The sequence below is a fragment of the Miniopterus schreibersii genome (assembly GCF_964146895.1).
Source record: "Miniopterus schreibersii genome assembly, chromosome: 16".
Taxonomy (NCBI): domain Eukaryota; kingdom Metazoa; phylum Chordata; class Mammalia; order Chiroptera; family Miniopteridae; genus Miniopterus; species Miniopterus schreibersii.
Window position 1 is genome coordinate 33,195,362 of NC_138116.1, and position 18,673 is coordinate 33,214,034.

An 18,673-nucleotide genomic window follows, 5' to 3' on the forward strand; every position below is an offset into this window, starting at 1 on the left:
CCAAGGTCCCGAAGCAGGCTGGCTGGAGTACCCCAAATTCCTCCAGGCGCGGCCTGGGTTTCTTAGCGGGTCCTGGAGGGTACGGGTGCTTCTCCCAGAAAACCCTTTGTCCCCTTCAGTTTCAGCCTGGCAGGGGCAAGAGCGCCCCTCCCGAGGGCGGGGGATTGAGGCGAGGTGCGTACTAGGGGAGGCACCAGGGAGAAAGGCCTTGAATGGCCGTCAGGAGTTTAGCCATCTGCGGGACGGGGGTAAGGGAGACAGAGCGGTTTCCTATTGGGGGAAGGGCTCTGTGAGCAGGAGGCAAGATGGCTTAGCTGGGCCAGAGGGAATGGAGGGGACCCTCCAGGACGGCCTGGCTCTTATGGTGGCATTTCTGGGGACTCTGCCTCCCTCCATCCCCTGGCGAACTCACCAACGCTTGGTTCCGTTATGCTGTTCTGCATATGTGAATCCTCTGGCACCTCACTTTACTGCTTGCCCAAGACACAGCCCCACACCACTACCCCAAACCTGGCTTCTCGCGTTTCTGTCTCAATCTGGAGCCAGAAACCTGGGAGTCACTGTAGGCTACCCCCGTCCTGCCCCAACCAGTCCATCACCAAGCCCAGCCTAGGCTGCTTCTTAAGTAGCCCTGGAATCCAGCCACTTCTCTCTACCTCTCTGCCCCTCCCTTAGCTCAGGCCACCATCCTCTGGCACCTGGATTGTTGCAGCAGCCTCCTTATTAGCTTCCCACCCTTAGCCAGTCTTACCACCCCACCCCAATATCCTTTCTCCGTCTGGCAGCCAGAGCAATCTTTCAGAAACACAAATCCAACTAGTCAGCTCTCACTTAGGAATCTTCCATGGCTCACCAGTATCCCGAAAATAGGTCCAGTCAAGCCCTCCATAACCTCAGTCCTAACCATCTGCTGTCTAACTCATCTCAGTGCTTGGCTCAATAGGTGTCTGCCGGGAACCCTCCCCTCTTACCTCCTCACTGCCCAGTGTGGGTTACCAGCCCCTCCTAGGGACTTCCTTGTCAGGAGCATCTGTTTATCTGCCTATTCCTCTCTGGACTGGGAGCTCCTTAAGTCAAGGAGTGTGCTGGATTCATCCAGCACTCAAAAGATGTTTGTCGAATGGATAACTAATTGGGTATGGTAATTAGGAGGTGGGATATGTAGGGCTGGAGTTCAGGAAAGAGGGCTGGGCCAGCGAGACAGTTTTGGAAGTGGTCAGAAAGGATCCATAGTTCTAAGTAGAGCAATGGGAAAGGGTGTGATATCTCAGAGCAAATAAAGCAGGGGCCAAGGACAGAATGTTTGCTTTTAAGAGGGAAAGATTTCTGTACCAGTTTTGACTTAGGTGACAGAAATCCCACTCAAGAACCTCAGGGAGGACAGTTCTGGGCTAGTATGTCAGATATGTTCCACAGACTTTCCAAATGTGGCTCTTTCCACTCACTGTTCCAGCAACTTCTGGGTATAACATTTGTCTTCGTGATTCAGAATGGTGGCTAGAGCTCCAGCCATCACATATGCATTCCAGGCAGTGAGATGAAGACGGGGTGAAGAAGAAGAGGGCAAAGGACCTTCACCAGCTGTGTTTTAAAGGAAGTTCCCAGAAGGTGTCACATGACACTTTCACATATATTCATTAGCTAAACCTTAGTCACATGGCCAGACCCAGCTGGAAGAGGGGGCTGGGAAATGCAGCTTTCATTCTAGGCAGCCACATATCCAGCCAAGAACCAAGGGTTGTATCATTATAGAGAATAGATATCTGGGGACAACTAGGTGGCCCCACTATTGAAAGAGAGGGTAGAGCACTACTGTGTGCCAGGCTCTACGCCAGGCACTTTCATATCTTATCTTATCCCAACCTGAGTAGAGGCTATTACTTTCCCTCTCTCACAGAGGAGGCGTGGAGTGTTAAGCAGCTTGCCCAAGGACACACAGTGACCCGTGGCAGAGCTGCAGTTGAAACCTGTCTTTGCCCTGCACACTGGGCTGGCTGGAAAATCAAGAGAGGGTGGGTCTTAGAAGCTGCTGGAAGGAAATCTTTTGATAAAGAAGGGCTTGGCCAACAAGCCAAACAGGATACAGCTGAAGTGTCTACTTGGATTTGGCACCAAAGATGCTGCTGGTAAGTTGGCAAGGGCATCTAGGAGAAGTGGGGGTGGGGCCTGCAGGCCAACTGCAGAGAGTGGGACACAGAAGAAAATGTAAACTGGTCCTTCTGGAATGGCAGCCGTGAAGGGGGAGCAGGCAGAGCTGCGGGGGAACATGGGCCAGGAGGAGGCACAGTACAGGAGTGGGAGAGAGGAGATGCAGCCTCTGCTGGGAGGTCTCTGGATTGGGTAGAAGGGTTGGATACAAAGGAGGAATCCTCTACTCATTCAAGAGGGAAGAGGGCAGGAGGTGCAAAGGCAGGTAGGTCCGGAGAAGGAAGAGAGAAGAGGGAGCTGCTGTCTTGAAAAATATGAAGTATGGTTCTTGGCTGGGGAAGAGGGCACAGGCCAAGGGCCTGCTAGCCTGTGCTGTCTGACTTGGTAACCACTAGCCACGTGTGGTGATTTAAATTCATTAAAAGGAAGTAAAAGAAAACACTCCATTCCTTGGTTGCACTGGCCACATTTTAAGTCCTTGGTGGCCACGTGTGGTTAGTGACTACTATATTGGGCGGCACAGATGGAGAACGTTTCATTGTTACTGTTGGACGGCACTGGTCTGGACAGAGCATGGTGATGGGGTTGCCCAGAGGTCCTGCCTGGCTGTAAGTCCAGACTGGTGGTCATACCCACAGCAGGGCCCCTGGAGAATCCTTCCACACTGTCTTCACTCAAGACCTTCCTCCCCTCTTTGGGATTCCCTCAGATCTCCCTCCTGGAACAGCCAGCCCCTTCCTCACCCCTGCTTTCCTGAGGAGGCTCCTGAGGTTGGTTCTCTACTTGTCCCAGTGCCAGGCCTCCTACAGCATGGGAGGGGTTTGTGGAGGACTGGGAAGAGCTCCAATGTTCAGGGCAGGGCCAGGACAGTGGCCCATGGATAGAGGTGAGCTAACCCCCAGCCCTGCCGGGTTCAGGGCAAAGCATCGGCTCACCGCCGCCCACTGGCAGATCCAGAAGGATCTCAGAGATCACTCAGCTCAAACCCACAGTTCACAGGTGGGGACCCTGAGTTTCAGAGAGGGCTGAGAAGAAAGTGCAGAAGGCAGAGGTTTGTCTTCATTCCTTTTATTGTACTCCGCCCCTCGCTTCCCCCAGACCTTTTATTCAGACAGAGCTGGGCAGGCCTTGGGAGCTAGGGCTGGGCCACAGGCAGGAAGCCCAGGGTTTGGCCAAGGCTCCCACCTGACCAGAGGTAGCTGAGTAAGGATTCAGGGCTGAAGGGGCTGTCCTGGCCTGACACAGTTGGGAGACGCACTTCCCATGGAAGTGACATGGTAGGGACCAGGCATCTGTGCTTGGGGGTGTAGGTGTGTTCAGATGGCTGTGTTTGCCAGGCCCAAGCTGTTCACATACAGTGTGAATAGAAGGGGATGTGCATTCAGGTGCATGTGCACATAAGGGGGGGTGTGCACAAAACACTGTGTGGCTTGTGAGCACACCACACACCTGCTCATTCTGGCACCTGCCAGGCCATGCAGGCCCAGGCTAAGTTATACCTGATCAGGAGCATTTTAACCAAAGGTCCTTAAAATGCCCTGGGGAGTTTGCTGCCTTGCAGATCATGTGGCCAGCCTTGGAGATTCTAGTTTAGGGGGTCTGGGATGGGCCCAGGGGCCTGCACGGTTGATCAGCTCCCCACAGAAATCCAAGGCCAGTGAGAAAGGGGCTCGAGCAGAGCTGTCCCATAGAAGTCTCTGTGGTGCGGAAAATGGTCCCTACCGTCTAATACGGCAGCCACCAGCCACATACGTCTACTTAGCAATTATAATGTGGCTAGTCTGAGGAGCTAAAGTTTTTATTTTATTCAGTTTTAATTAATTTAAATTTAAATAGTCACTGTGGCTAGTGGGTGGCATATGGGAGAGCACGGGTCTGGAGACATGAGGCAGTGGGGTGGGTGAGGGCCCAGACAGACAAGCACAAAGCTCCAGTTGCGGAGTGTGAGGGGCCCCGCCCAGTGCCAGCACCTCCGCACCAGAGAGGCTGAGGCTGTGGTGAGCTTCGCTTGGCAGGGTGTGGAGTTGGAGCCAAAGCTCAGAATTGGGCAGGTCTCTCCCAGTGTCCACCCTGAGCTGCCGGCACACGGGTGTCTTTCTGGCTGAGAGGGCAGGAGAGCTCCTGAGGAGGCCCCTTTACCCTGGCTGGGACCCCACCAGGGCTCCGCCTGAAGCCTCATGCTGCATCCAGTCCGGGGCCGGGGCTGAGGGTCAGGACGTCTTCATGTTCTCCTGCAGGCCCAGGGTGGAGCTGGTGGCCGCAGGGTCACGCTCACTCTGTGTGAGCATTAGGGGCACAAAAGTCAGCCTCAGGGAGCAGCTCACTCCCCACCACAGACTTAGGAGCCTGAGGCCTCTGAAGGGCCTGGCTCAGGGAGCTCTCTTACCGCCTCTGGCCCCATGTCCTCCGCGTACTTGAACTTCTTCTGCTTGTAGTAGTGCCTCTTGGGCAGGATGTGGAGCAGCAGCAGGTCACAGAGGACCGTGGCCTGGGGATAGGAGGGTGGTGGCTAGAGCCTACGAATCCCTACTGACCACGGGGCCCTGGCTGAATCCTGCCCTATCCAGACCTCAGGTCCTGGAGGGGGGATGAGGCCCTGCCGGCCCTCGGGGGACCAAGATATGGAAGAAGACCCGAGATATGGGGAACCCCAGCACAGTGACCCCGTCCCCAGCACTTACCACCCCAAAGATGCCAATCCCGGAGCCGATGGTAGTCATTGTGGGAATGATGTCAAACTTCCCAGCCTGGTGAGGGGCCCCGAGGAGAAAAGGGTTAACACGGTTAACACTCAGCAGGAGCCTTGTTGGAAAGGCCTTCCTCAGAAGCCCAGGGGTGTCCCCTCCACTGTCAGCTGGTCCCACAGCCTGCTGCCCAGGGTCCGACTCTACATAGTGACTCAGCTGCTGTCAGGAGCCCTGGGTTTTGACCTTGGCTCTGCCTACCTGGACACAGGGAGATAGTGGGGAGATGTGGTCACAAGCTGGAACCCCTGCCCCCAACAGAGAACTGCGGAATGAAGCCCACCCAGCTTCCATCGTCTGTAACCACAGATGCCCAACAGGCACTTGCAGGACCTGAGGGTGTCTCTGTGCTCCTCACACTGATACTCACCTTGCCGTCCACCAGGATGTCAAAGCGAATCCCGAACACCTTGAACAAGTGCCGGTGGTTGGTCCCATTCTCCACAAAATACCTCGCAAACCTTGGGGAAGGGGTGGTTGCAGGGGAGACGATGGAGAAAGCATCTTGGGTAGGGAGGTCCCAGAGCATCAGGGATGCAGAGGCCCTTAAAGGTCCATGAGGACAGCCCCACGCCCCCCAGCATTACATAGAGGAGGAGCTGCAGGCAGGATCCCAGGACTCATTCCAGGAAAGCTGTACTCAACCCTCACCCTGACTCCTGAGGTCAGCAATTTCTCCAGCAAGTCCTGGCCAGGTGGGCCTCAAGGGCACCAAGGGGCAGGGGACTCAGGACTCTAAGGTCTTGCTCCCTGCTGACTCCCTGCTTGGTCAATCCCAGGAAGACCGGAGCTGCCCAGGCTCCTCTGCTTCCCTCCCAGGAACACTTGCTTGGCCCCAAGGGTTCTGGGAAAAGAAAAGCCCACAGGACCCCAAGGAAGGGTGCACCAGTGGGGGCCTGGCAAGCACCTGAAGTTGAAGCCTTGAGACAGATTTTTCTCCCCATACAGCCCATGGAACTCATAGACGGGTTTGCAGTGTCGTACATGCCAATCCAGGTCACAATTCCAGTCGATGGTGATGCCTATCACCCCACCCTGCCAGGGACACAGGCATTAAGATCTGGGGTTTTAGGATCAGGAAACTACTGTCTTACAGCTGGTGCTGGCAGTCTCTTGAAGAGGGGACACTTTTTAGCTTGAGAAGAGATACTGAGAAACTGCTTTAGTGTCAGGGTCCTGCCGCCCTCTCTGGCCCCACCTCCCACCTATCACACTCCAGCTTTCTGACAGTTTCTGGAATACACCAAGTTTTTCCTACCTCAGGGCCTTTGCACATGCAGTTCCCCCAGTTCCTCCACAAGGCTGGCTCTTCCTCATTCTTTAGCCATTCCCCCTACGAGGCCTTCCCTGACCACCACCCCAATCTAAAATATGACCCAATTATTCCCTCTGTGTTTTCTTCTGGAACACTTGTCACTTTTAATCATATATTTATTACAAATAAATATATTATGAACATGTCTTCTAAGACTGTAAACGCCATGAGGGTGGGGTTGTCTGTCTCATTCACTGACTCCTGAGTTCCTAGCACAAGTCATAGTGTGGGAGGCAAGTGAATAGTTATTGAATTAAAGAGAGTCTGTAAAGACTGGCTAGGAAGAGAAAGCTTGAGAAAGCAAAGCTCCTCTGGGCCAGGCAAGGATGAGGTGGGGATGGGCTGAGTTGGGAGGTGGTCAGAGCAGGGCACCTAGGAACTGGGCTGATACCTGCAGATGATGGTGGTGGGTGAGAAGTTCCTAGTGGGCATGGCCTGGAGATTTTCAGGGACAGGGAACTCTAACACTGAGCTTTCTGGTCCTGCGTGTTGCTACAGGGTAAACCCCCTAAGGGGTGGGCACACTAGGTCCCCCGGCCAAATTTGTTCACACATTGCCTGTGGCTGCTTTTGCCCTCTAGCAGCTGACTTGAGTAGCTTGAGGCGGGATTAACTGGACCTGAAAAGCCTTTATTGGCTTGATGATCCAAGGGCCCAGCCCTCCCTACTGGCCTGGCACTAAATACCTTCTCTGCTAACGTGCTGAAACTCTGTCCTGATGCTCGTGCCATGTAGCCGAGATTGAAGACAGGGCACAGCGGGTGTGAGACCTTGTGATAGAGGCATTTCTTCATGTAGGTGGCGTTCACTTCCTCCACCAGGTTGCGCCTATGGAGCAGAGGGCATTGGTGGCAGCAGTGTGCCAGCTGGAGGGTGCCCACCATGCCCCAAACTCTGCAGATCCCTCATGGGTTCCAGAAATGCCCCTTCCACAGCCCTTAGAGAACGAAGGCAGCCCACCCCAGGCCCGGCCTCCAGAGTGAAATCAGCAGGAGCAGAGGGTGGCAGAGGCAGCTGAGACCAGCAGTGGCAGCCTCCTGGAGCCACGTGCATGTTTGCCCACTTTTCCCACGAACCTGTTGACCTCGAAGCGTGGAAAGCTGATGCTGTTCTTGATGAAGAGAGTGAAGTTCTCGGCCTCTCGGAGAAGGGCGGGGCTAAGGGAGACCACACTCACTCATCGCCCCCTCCCAGGAGTCCCTGTGCACCCACCAGAGCTTGGCATGGTGTGTGGGGGTTGGATCCTTGGCATGGGTGGGTGGAGTGGTGGGTTGCTGTAATGGTGGACTCTCAGGTCCCTTGACCAGGAGCCAGGGGGGTCTTTGTCCTGGGCTGCACAGATGGGGGGGGCTGCTCCTGTCCAGGGTGCAGACCCAGATGCCCCTCTGTCTGGACTTGGGGACCCTGCTCCCTGCTCCCTAGAAGGACAGGTGTTACCGTGGGATGTTGTCATCCACTTCCACAGGGCACCAGCCAAAGATCTCGCACGTGTGCACGGTGTCGTTGAAGGCCACACACTTGCCTGTGCGGATGCCTGGAGAAAGGGAGAGAGCCCTGGGTGCCCACCCAAAGCTCGGGGTGCAGGGGGCCCCCCAGGCCCCACCCCGAGGAGTCCTCATTGATGAGGCACCCAAAATCAGATGCCTGAGGACAGAAATGTGGCTGGGTCTGGGATAGGGCAGGCCAAGACCAGGATGGCAGGAGGGGAGAGGGCAGAAAAGACTTCCTGGTGGAGGAGGCTTGGAGCTGAAAGGGGCTGTGGAGGGAACGGGAGGAGGCCAACCTTACCTTGGGCCTTCCTTTCTGCCTTCCCTGGAGTGCAGCCACTGCCATCCTTGCACGTGCCCCCTTCTGGATGCTGGGGGAGGGAAGAGCTGCTGGCTCCAGGCCCCTTGGCTGGGATCCTGAGAAGAGCCCCTCCCGCCCCCAGGGCCCTAGGGAGGGCATGGGGCAGAATCTCAGATACCTTTGGGGTGACCCTTGCTCAAGGTCTCCTTCCCCCAGTGCCTTCCCAAGACCCCTCTGGGCTCATGCCCAGCTGCCCCATGCTGATGTTGACTGGCAGAGGGTGGGAAGGCTGGGGCTAGTAGGTTGGGCCGGCATAGAGGCTCAGCACCCTGCTTTGCATGCAGCTGGGAGGGAAGCCTCAGCAGTGTCAGTGGTCGCCTGTTACTCTGCATAAATCTATGCCTGAAATTTCACCACTGTGGTCTCCCAGGAAGCCCATCCAGCTTCCCCTCCAGTGCCCAAGGGGACCTCCACTTCCATGTGATTTTCTCCTTTGGGTTGAAGAAGGAAGGGTGGGCGGCAGTACTCACCTCTGCACAGTAGCCTTGGGCCTGATGGGGGGTCACTATGAAATTGGTCATGACCACGAAGGAGCTGTCCCCCTGGAAGCGAGGGGCAGGGCTCTGAGCTGGGAGAGCAGCCCTGAGAACCCCAGCACTGCCCAGCAGCCCCTAGAACCCACATGGCGCGCAGCGTGGTGCTCCATGCCCCACGATGTCGGGGTGGGGGGCGATATTAGCAGGCCCTGTCTGCCCTTCATCACAGTGAGGGTAACTGAAGCCCAGAGAGCAGTAGGAGCTGACTGGTCCCACAGGGAGGTGGGACAAAACCCAACCCAGCTCGGAGCCAGGACTTGTGGGTGGAAGGTGTATCCCTGCATCAGCTCACCTGGGCTGGGAAGACGTAGTCAGCCACGTCCCAGACCTGGGGGCCCAGGCCCGGGAGCTGTGTCACAGCCAGACCCTTGAGTTTCACAGACACGCTGCTGATGAGGCCGCTCGAGGTCTGGTAGCCCTTCTCATAGACAAAGACCCACCTGCAGAGAGTTGGAGCAAAGGGGTCATACAAGGATGGCATGTGGGTATGTGGGCCCCTGCCTTTTCTGGCACCAGTTGGACAGGTCATGTCCCTTCTCGTTCCCTCCCCAGAGGCGTTTCTGAGCCACCCTCTGTTCCTAAAGCTACATCTGGGGCTGCAGGCAGGAGAAGCTCCCCTACCTCCCCTAGCTGGCCAGTGTCTGAAGTTCCACCATTCTTTTCACTCTGAAAATACTTATTTGCAGGACGAGACCCACTGAAAGCCTCTTTCAGGTCCTTTTCCAAGAGCAGAATTTGCTGGTGCCTGAAGGCCAAGCTCCCTGAACCCCAGTCCTCATTCGGAGAGTACCCCTCCTTCCTCAGTTACCCCTCCCACTGAGAAATGGCAGAGCATGGCAGCTGAGAGCCGGGCAGCACCTGGCCCCCAGTTAAGGCCCTTGTGGGAGCGGCTCAGGCTGGAGGCCTCCCAGCTTTCTTGGGGAATTCTGGCCTTCTCTTCCCGGCATCAAGAACCTCTATTCCTATGGGTTCTCTACTTTCTAAATTTTTTTTGTTTTTTTAATCTTCACCCGAGGATATTTTTTCCATTGCTGTTCAGGAGAGTGGGGGAGAGAGAGAGAGAAACATTGATGTGAAAGAGACACATCGACTGGTTGCCTCCCGCCCCTGCCCCGACCGGGGCCAGGGATTGAGCCTGAAACCAAGGTGCCCTTGGCCAGAAATGAACCCAGGACCCTTCAGTCTGCAGGCTGGTGCTGTAACCACTGAACACACCAGCTGGGGCTGGGTTCTCCATTTTCAGTCTCAGAAGTTCAGCGGGAACCACCTCCCTCTGAGCCCCAGGGCTAGGCACAGGATCAAGGCTTGCCAATCGATGCTCTATCACCCTAGCAACAGTGATGGGTGATCAAGGCTTGCCAACCGATGCTCTATCACCCTAGCAACAGTGATGGGTGATCAAGGCTTGCCAATCAATGCTCTATCACCCTAGCAACAGTGATGGCTCTAAGGACTAGCATCTGACCCGGGAGTTCCAGCAGTGAGGCCAGGATTTTTCTTGGAATTATTGGGAAAGAGACATCCTCTCTGCTGGGTGGCTAAGCAAGACGGCTACAAGACCAAAACTACGGCTGGTTATCTTTGCTACCTCACAGAACAAGTGTAGGAATGAAGCCAACTGAGAGGAAAGCCAGGCCAGGAAATGGAGAGCCCTGGACTCTCCTATGTGTTGCTTTAGCACCTGGACCCAGACATAGCAACAGCATGAAATATCTACTCCTGGACTTTTCAGTTACATGAGCTAATAAATTCCCTTCCTTTACTTGAGCCAGTTTGGGTTTGGTTTCTTTTGCTTACAACTGACAGTCCTGGAAGCACTTTTACCCAGAGTGCGGTACTCTTCCTCAAGGAGAGACTCTCCTTGGAGATTCCTGTAACTATGCGCGCGTGTGCCCACGGTGCCCATCGGAGTGTGTGGCTGCGAATCCCCAGGGCAAACCTGTGAGCGCGCCTATGCGCAGGTCTGACTGTGCGCAGGCCTATTTACGCCCCCTTCACCCCTCACCCTACCCTCAATCCACCTTTCCAAGTAGAGCTCAAAGCCCCTCTCCTGTGCCTTAGGGCTCAAGCCTGGTAACAGACTTCTCCAGGCCCCTTAGTCCCGGCATCACTGCTAGTTCTCTAGGGGCTGTGACCCTGATCCAGGCCCCAGGAAGGCAGCCCACCAATGTCCTCTCACCTCCGGTAGTTCATTCCTCTTTCCTCAAGCCCCTTCCCCTGTCTGGCCCGGGAGCCGAGCCACCCCTACCCCCACCCCCAAGCCTAAGCATGGTCACTGCTGCCCCCTGCAGGTCCCAGACAGTAATAGGTGAGGCATGACAAAGTCCCCTCATTCTCAGTGTCCTGAACCTGCCTCACTGCCTCCAGCCCGATCAGGGAGAGTGGGCATCAACTATGCCCCACCCTCCTTAGATTCCTTCCTCCAGGACCGCCTCTAGCTTCATGCCCGAGCTCAAAGGGGCTGCTGGGGACTGATGTGGGAGCTGCTTCATATTCTGAATCCCCTGCAGGAGAGGTCTCTGGCCTCTCTCGGCACCCCTGAGCCCCAATGTCCAGCAGCATTTCTCTCTTTGCCCAGTACCAACTCCTCACAATATAGATGAGAAAACTGAGGCCTGGGGAACATGTCTCCCGAGTCAGAGGTAGACTGCAGGCTCAGGGTCCCCAGCCCAGGACTCTGCCCCCTCCACTGAGCATCAGGGAATCTGCCAGGAGCCAGAAGTGCAGGGTTGGGGGTAGGGAGCAGAGGCACATGGAGGCTGCACATTGGGGCTGATGCAACTACTCTTGGTTTTCTGCCCTGGGGACTGTCAGTCCTGGGGGTCAAGGGGGAAAATCAAATCTGGTACCAATGACCTCAGTTCTGATGACAATCGAATGACCATGGTGCCAAGCCCACTCCTCCAAAGCCTGACCTCTCCCTGCTGTCACCACTCTGGGATGCCACCATGGAACCTGACACCCCAAAACACAGACATTTTTAGAATTCCCTCCCCTTTCAGAAATTCTCTTTCCTATTCTCTCCACCGCGTTCTCAGCAAAACCCTATCATGAGCCTCTCTTCTCCAGCAACCCCTTGTGGCAGAGGCCTTGTGCTGGAACCGCCCAGAGTGGGGCCTCTAGGGGCACAGAGGCTGAGGTCCAGGCATCAGCACTGCCACTCACCAGCTGTGTGGCTTCCAGCTAGAGACCAAACCTCTCTGAGCCCTGGCTTTCTCAGTAAAACGGAGGTGATGACACCTACCACAAAGACTGTTCATTCAACAACTATAAGCAAGGCCCTACCATGCCCGAGCGGTGGGCTGGGCCCCAAGAAGGAAAAGAGTCTAGGTGATTGTTTGGGGGATGCTCCCATGAGTTCCCGCATAGGCACATAATAAATAAGCCTCCTGTTTTCACCGGCTCTACTCTTCTTTCACTAATTCTTTAGATGTCCATCTACCCCCATCGCCCTGGCTTCCATCCCCTGCCCAGGCAGAACCCATTACGCCCCTGGATTTCTATCTCCACTTCTTTACTCTCTCCCGAAATTCAATGCCACACATTCATTTAGTCATCCAACAAATATTTATTTATGGAACCCCTGTTATGTACCAAGCACTGTTCTAAGCACTAAATATACAGAAGTGAACAAAACAACCCAAAGGTCAGCACTCAAGGAACTTCTATAAACGCCTACATCTCCCACTGCTTGGTGACACACAGTCCTTCCCCTGCCCAGGCCCCCACAGCACACACCCTGCAGGTACCTCAAATTTAAGTCGACCCTTTGGGAAAAGTCTGGCAGATCCTCAAAAAGTTAAACATGGAATTTCCATTTGACCCTGCGATTCCATTCATAGGTGTCTGCCCAAGAGACCTGAAAGCAGATGTCCACGCAAAACTTGGACGTGAATGTTGGCAGTGGCATAATTCGTGAGAAACAACAGTGGAAACAACCCGAATGTCCATCAGCCAACGAGTGGATAAACCAAACGTGGTGAATCCACACCGTGGAATATTGTTCAACCATAAAGAGGAAGAAAGTACGGACACTTGCTACAGCCTGGGTGAATCTCACAAACAGTATGCTGGGCGGGGAAGGCCAGACACAAAAGACACTTACTGTCTGATTTATTTATATGAAATGCCCAGAATGGGCAAAGTAGAGCGTGGGAGGGGGACTGGAGCGTGATTGCTAAGATGCACAAGGTGGGGTGGGGTTTTTTTGAGTAGTGAAAAATCTGGAATTAGTGGTGATGTTTGCACGAATTTGTGATTATCCTGAAAGCCACCAAATTGCATATTTTAAAATGGTGAATGTCATGGCATGTGAATTTTATCTTAAAACAAAAGTTCAACGGAACCAACCTAAATGCTCATCTGCCCTCAGAACTTTGCTTCTCTGGTGCCCTTATCGTGGAGGATGGCACCAGACCTACCCCATCCCCAGGCTCAAAACCTGGGCACCATCCTCACGCCCTCCCTGTCCCTCGTGCCCACGTCCTTCGGGTCTCTCCATCTTTCCTGCCTTCCCTTGGCTTTCCTTGAAGGGCCCAGAGGGGTCTGCTGTGGGCGGCTGCGAGGAGCTGGGCCGATGCTGGGGCAGCTGGGGCACGGGGCTGGGAGGACGGGTCTTGCGGCTGGTGAGACACAGGGTGTAACACGGGCCACAGGCAGTTGACCAGACCAGGCATGTGCTGTAGGGCAGAGCAGGCTTGGGGAGGGGCAGGGCCAGACTCGAAGCCATGAAGGGACCAAGTTCAGAGCTGGGGCCCACACTGGGGGCTCAGAGGTTAATCAATATGCAGTCTACAGACAAGTCAGGCTGAAGATTTGTGTTTTTAAATTTTTGAATGAGTTGTTGACCTCTGAAAACCAAGAGGTTCCTTTTGCCCATAAATTCCAATATTCCTCTGTTTTGCTCTGAAGAAGTCAGAAACCCTGGCCATGGTGAGCACATGTCCCCCTACAGCAGAGATGGGCAGAAGCTGAGCAGTGGCCTTCCCAGTGCAGGGCCTGCCAGGATGATGACCTCTGTCATTGTGACCACTGTCACTGGGCTTCTGCCTTGGCCTCATCCTCTCCCCTCATCACTGCTGCCTCTTCATAGCTGTCCTGCCTCTAGCCTCCACCCCCACTCCAGCACCTGCCTGCCCCAGGCCTTCCCCTGCTAGACACCCTTCCATGGCTCCCACTGCCTGCAGGAGAAAGTCAGGGTTCAGAGGCTCAGGCAAGTGACCCCTGCTCATACCTCCCCCTTTCCTCCCCTCCCTTGGTTCATTTCATGCTCTCCCAGCATATCCCTAAGGACTCTTTTATTGTTCCTTTCCTGCCCCAGGACCTTTGATCATGCTCTGCTTTCCAGCAGGAGCGCTTGGACCAGGTGGGCATACAACCAGGCTCCACTAAGCAGGGCATTCATTCCCTTGGCCACAATGATTGGTTCTGAGATGGGTACATGACCCAACCTAGGCCGGTAAGAGTTGGACCCAGGACTTCTGCTGGAACTCTGGAGAAGAGATGCTCTTGTGCCCCAGGGGAGGCTAAGCTGGTGGGGTGTCAGCTTAGAGATGCTGGGTGCCATTTTGTCACTCTGAGGATGGAGAGCCTGCCTGAGAGTGAAGCCTGCCAGAGGAAAGCAGAGCCAAGGACAGAGGATCCTGTCTAGCTTCACTGGAGAACCCAGATGGGACCAACCCAAACTCCTTATCTCCTGACGAGAGTTAGAACTCGCCCCTCCTGGGGCCTCATTTTGGAGGGTCCAGCCAGGCCTGAAGCCTGAGTTGACTTTTCAGTGACACAGTCAATCAATATCCCCACCCTTCCTTTCAAATACAGTTTGATCAGGTGTCTGTCTCTAGGAACCGAAAGAGTTCTCATCCTCATCTCCTTGCTCTCCCTCTGCCCACCCTGCCCCCACCCCTGTCCCACGAAGCCCGACCCAGCACCGGGCACAGAAAAGACGTTGTAGAAATGTCTCCAAGCTCGTTTCTCCCGGCAGTCATTTGTATCTGCCCTCATTCCTGGTTGCTGTGCTCCAGGACCCAGTTGGAGGTCTCAGGAGCACGATTTCAAGAGCATGGCCGGCCGGGCGTGGCTCAGCGGTTGAGCCTCCGACCTGGGATCCAGGCGCTCGGGGTTCGATTCCCAGTCAGGGCACATGCCCAGGTTGTGGGCTCGATCCCCAGTTGGGGGCATGCAGGGGGCAGCCGATCAATGACTCCCTCATCATTGATGTTACTATCTCTCTCTCTCCCTCTCCTTTTCTCTCTCTGAAGTCAATAAAGATATATTTTAAAAAAAAGAGCTCTCTGTGGGGGCACAGGGAAAGGGTGAAGACTGAAGTTAGAAGAGGCCCGGGGGGGGGGGGGGAGCTGAGAAAAAGCCCCTAGGCCTTTGTTCAAGGTTGCTTTCACGACTGTGTCACCTCCTCCAGGAAGCCTTCCCAGGCTCCCTTCCCCAAGCAGCATTCACAAATCCCCTTAGGACTCTCCTGTGTGCCCCAGAAAGATTTCTCTCCTCCCCCGACCAGAACCACCCGAGGCAGGGACACAGTCTCAGCACACCCTTTTATGGGCCTGCTAGATCATGGATGGCAGCCTCACTGCCTGTACACCTCCTGTTATGGAGAGCTCATTACTGCCCAGGAGACAGCTCTAACTACAAATTAACCACCATAATTTGAGCCAAAAAGAGTCTTTGTTCAGCCTGCCAGGGCCCAGGCCCACCCGCTCCCTCCACTTGCCGTGGGCTTCCCGGAACAGTGTGATGGGTAGACAACACAGCCTCAGTTCCCCTCCTCGGAATCCGTTCAGGTTCTCGGCATCTCGGCCTCCCTGCCTCTGTCTCAGTAACTGCTTCTCTCCATTTTTTAATTTTCATTTTTTTATGTTTTCATTGATTTTTTTTAGAGAGAGAGAGAGGAAAGGAGAAGACAGAGAGACAGAAACATCGATGAGAGAGAAACATCATCGATTGGCTGCCTCCTGCACGCCCCCTACTGGGGATTGAGCCCCAAACCCAGGCATGTGCCCTGACCGGAATCGAACCATGACCTCTTGGTTCCTGGGTTGGCACTCAACCACTGAGCCACACCGGCAGAGCCCTCTCTCCATTTTTAAGTCTCAAAGACTCTTCATCTGAGTGGTTGTGCACCAATGTCTGTCTCTCTGTCCAGTTCTGTCTCTGTGGCTGCCTATCCCCCACCTGGGCTGTGCCGCTGTCTCTGATGTCCAGGAGTCTGGCATTTCTCCTATGCTCCCCTCGGTCCCCCTGCAACACCCACAGGACCAGACATTCTGATAGGCAGGGGCCTTGGAAAGAGGTCTCTGTGTGTGTGTGTGGGGGGGGGGGGGAGTGTAATTAAAGAACGGTGTCCTTCCTTAGGTAAGAGAAACTGTTGAAGCTCTGTGTAACGCCTTTGGAAGGGTTTCCCCCCTGCCCCCTGCTTCATGGAACAGCTGGGAAATTGAGGACTGAGAGTAAGACCAAATCCAGGCTGGTTTCAGTCTGCAGCTTAGTGGTCAGTGCAGCTGTAGGCAGTGGCCAGACGAGGGCGCCAGAGACAGCAGGAGTCGCAGCCCAAGCTGCAGCGCAAGGCTGGACTGGAGGGTGCGGCTGAGGAGTGTTGGAGGGACCCTGCCTTCCTTGCTCTGCTCTGTGACTTGCAAAGGTTTCCCTTCCAGGATATCAAGGCCGACTCCGGAGCCACACACTTGGATTCAAATCCTGGTTCAATCTCTTTCTAGGGGTGAGATCCAACTGAAATCACTCAGTGTCCCTGAGCCTCGCTGATGCTGAGGAGGCCACATTTATTTGGAAACTGAGTAGACTGTCTTGGGAGGGAGGAAGGAGAGGAAGGAGGTAGTGAGGTCCCCGTCACTGGAGGTATGTATTCAGATCTGAATGGCGGCTTGGGGCATATGCTGCAGTGGGGGTGGGGTAGGAGGACTGTCCCTTTCTCTCTGACTGTCTGTGACCAACACGCAAGAGGGCCCGGGAGCTGCTCCCAGTGTCGATCTGAAAGCAGACAAAAGGAGCCATAAAGGCCACAGTGAAGACAACATTCTCTCAGCCTCTTTGGGCAAGGGGTGGGTGAGGAACCTCTTTCTTCCCTGGAGGGTCAGAAGTCGGCTAATGGTGGATTTTTAGGCCCTTGTTGTGCCAGGCAGCACACCATCAGTGCCTCATTAGAAAGGGGCCCTTGTAAGGTGGGGAAGGAGAAGGCAGAGCCGAGGCCTGGGGATCAGGAGGCCTCAGCTCTAATAGGGACTCGCAGCTGACTTGCCTGTGACCAGGAAACCCCACTGCTCCTCTCTGAGCCTCAGTTTCCCTCACAAGCTCAAATGACGTTGCAGATGTCAAAATGGTTTGTGAACAGGAGAGAGGAAGAGCCGTGAGGTGTCATTCACCCAGCCCTGGCTCCTCTAGACCAGCTCCCATGCCTCAGGGGCCAGGTGGGACAGAGGGAAGGCTGTTAGGGTGCCAGAGGCCCTGGGGTACCAAGACTCTGTTAAGCTGCCTGGGCTCCAGTCAGCAGTCCTGGTTTGACCCCACTGCAAAAATGGGGACACAGAGACCAGGGGGCAGGGCCCTCAGGATCACACAGCAAAGTCAAGTAGGGGTTGCCAGGCACCCCCAGACTCCCCAGCAGGGGCTGAGCTCCCTTCAGTGGCCCTGGGGCCTTCAGGAGCCCTCTGAAGAGTTACTATGAGTGGACATGATGCCCCCCACACAGGGGCACATGCTTCAGGCACCTAGCCACCTCAGCCACAGGGCTCGCAAAGGTGGGCACCAGCCCAGGGACACACTCAGCAGCCACACCCATTGAGCACACACCCAGACACATGAGGGTGCATGTACCCACACAGCTCTGGGTACAACACACATGCATACACACTCACACACACACACACACTCACACACACACACACACACACACACACACACACACACACATTTGCTTACACACAAACGTGTGCAAGCCCCTGCCAGGCCAGCCTCAGCTCCCAAGACAGCCAGACTGATTTCAGGAGGATGGCCTTTGCACCGTCCCCAGAACATTCAGACTTCAGGGGAGTCCCACCTTGCTTCTGGCATTGTACATTGTCCCATTGTACTCCTGGGACAATGGGACAGGTCCCAAGATGCCCAGAAAGGAGCTATCATCCCTGAGACCAGAATGACCTCCAACCTTTGCCTGATATGACCTCATTAAGGTGCCAGGTGTTCCAAATGTGAAGGTTTCCCTGCTCTGGGGTGGGGCTCGAATATCCCGGATGCCTCTCATTCAGGCAGGGCCGGTGAGAGCTGGGCCTGTCAGGTGGGGTGTGGCCTCCGTCTCTTAAGATGGCCTGGCTTGGCTGGGAGGTCAGAGGTAGAGGGACCCTGGCCGTGGCTCACTGGGCCCTGGCCACCGAAGCCACTCCCCAGTTGGGGAAACCGTTCCTAGTGAGTCAGTTTCTCAGAACCCAGCGGCTTTGCCTCATGTTTACAAGGTGACCCAGCATGGGGTCTCCCCTCTGTGCCTCAGTGTCCCCATCTTGACAGTGAGTTAGCAGGCTCCCCTTCCTTCTCAACAGCACCAAGGTTTGTCAGGAGGGATGACAACCAATGGAAAGAAAGAGGGGCTCCTCGGGGTCCTGGGGGGCATCCCAGAGCCTAGAGGTCAGGCTCAGGTATAAGAGGGCAGCAGGGAGGGGCCCACACTCACCCGACGACGTAGACCAGAACCACCAGCTGGATCAGGCGAAAGATGATGCCCACCTTCTTGTTGCGCACGAGCACCATTCGGGGAGTGTCGTACTCAAAGAAGAAGGCCGCCAGCTCATCCTGCACCCGCCGCGCCATGGCGGCCCTCTCAGGCTGAGGGCAGTGCCCGCACAGCCTGCGCAAGTGCCCACGTCTATGGCAGAGTTTCTGGGGGCTTCCCAGCCCCTTACAAAGGGCAGGGCAGGGAGTTGGGGCCGGAGGTCAGGAGTCAGAGGTCAGTTGGATGCCCTTGGGTTGGGAGGGAGAATCCTTAGGTGATCAGAGCAGCTTTTGGTCCCTGGCAGGCAATGGACTGTGGGACAGCCGAGCCCGTGGACAAATAAATTCCC

The 18,673-nt window shown here is 55.3% G+C and overlaps 1 protein-coding gene across 1 annotated transcript; it reads right to left on the reverse strand.

The window, feature by feature from the left end:
• Positions 1 to 3,203: 3,203 nt before the first annotated feature.
• P2RX1 (purinergic receptor P2X 1) lies at positions 3,204 to 18,673 on the reverse strand. Its single transcript, XM_081162071.1, has 12 exons — positions 18,286 to 18,673; positions 8,884 to 9,031; positions 8,526 to 8,597; positions 7,996 to 8,065; positions 7,645 to 7,741; positions 7,284 to 7,364; positions 6,894 to 7,035; positions 5,800 to 5,927; positions 5,263 to 5,353; positions 4,830 to 4,895; positions 4,535 to 4,636; positions 3,204 to 4,424 (listed from the first exon to the last, which is right to left on the reverse strand). The coding sequence occupies exons 1-12, from the start codon at positions 18,420 to 18,422 to the stop codon at positions 4,359 to 4,361; spliced, it is 1,200 nt and encodes a 399-aa protein (XP_081018197.1). The 5' UTR covers positions 18,423 to 18,673; the 3' UTR covers positions 3,204 to 4,358.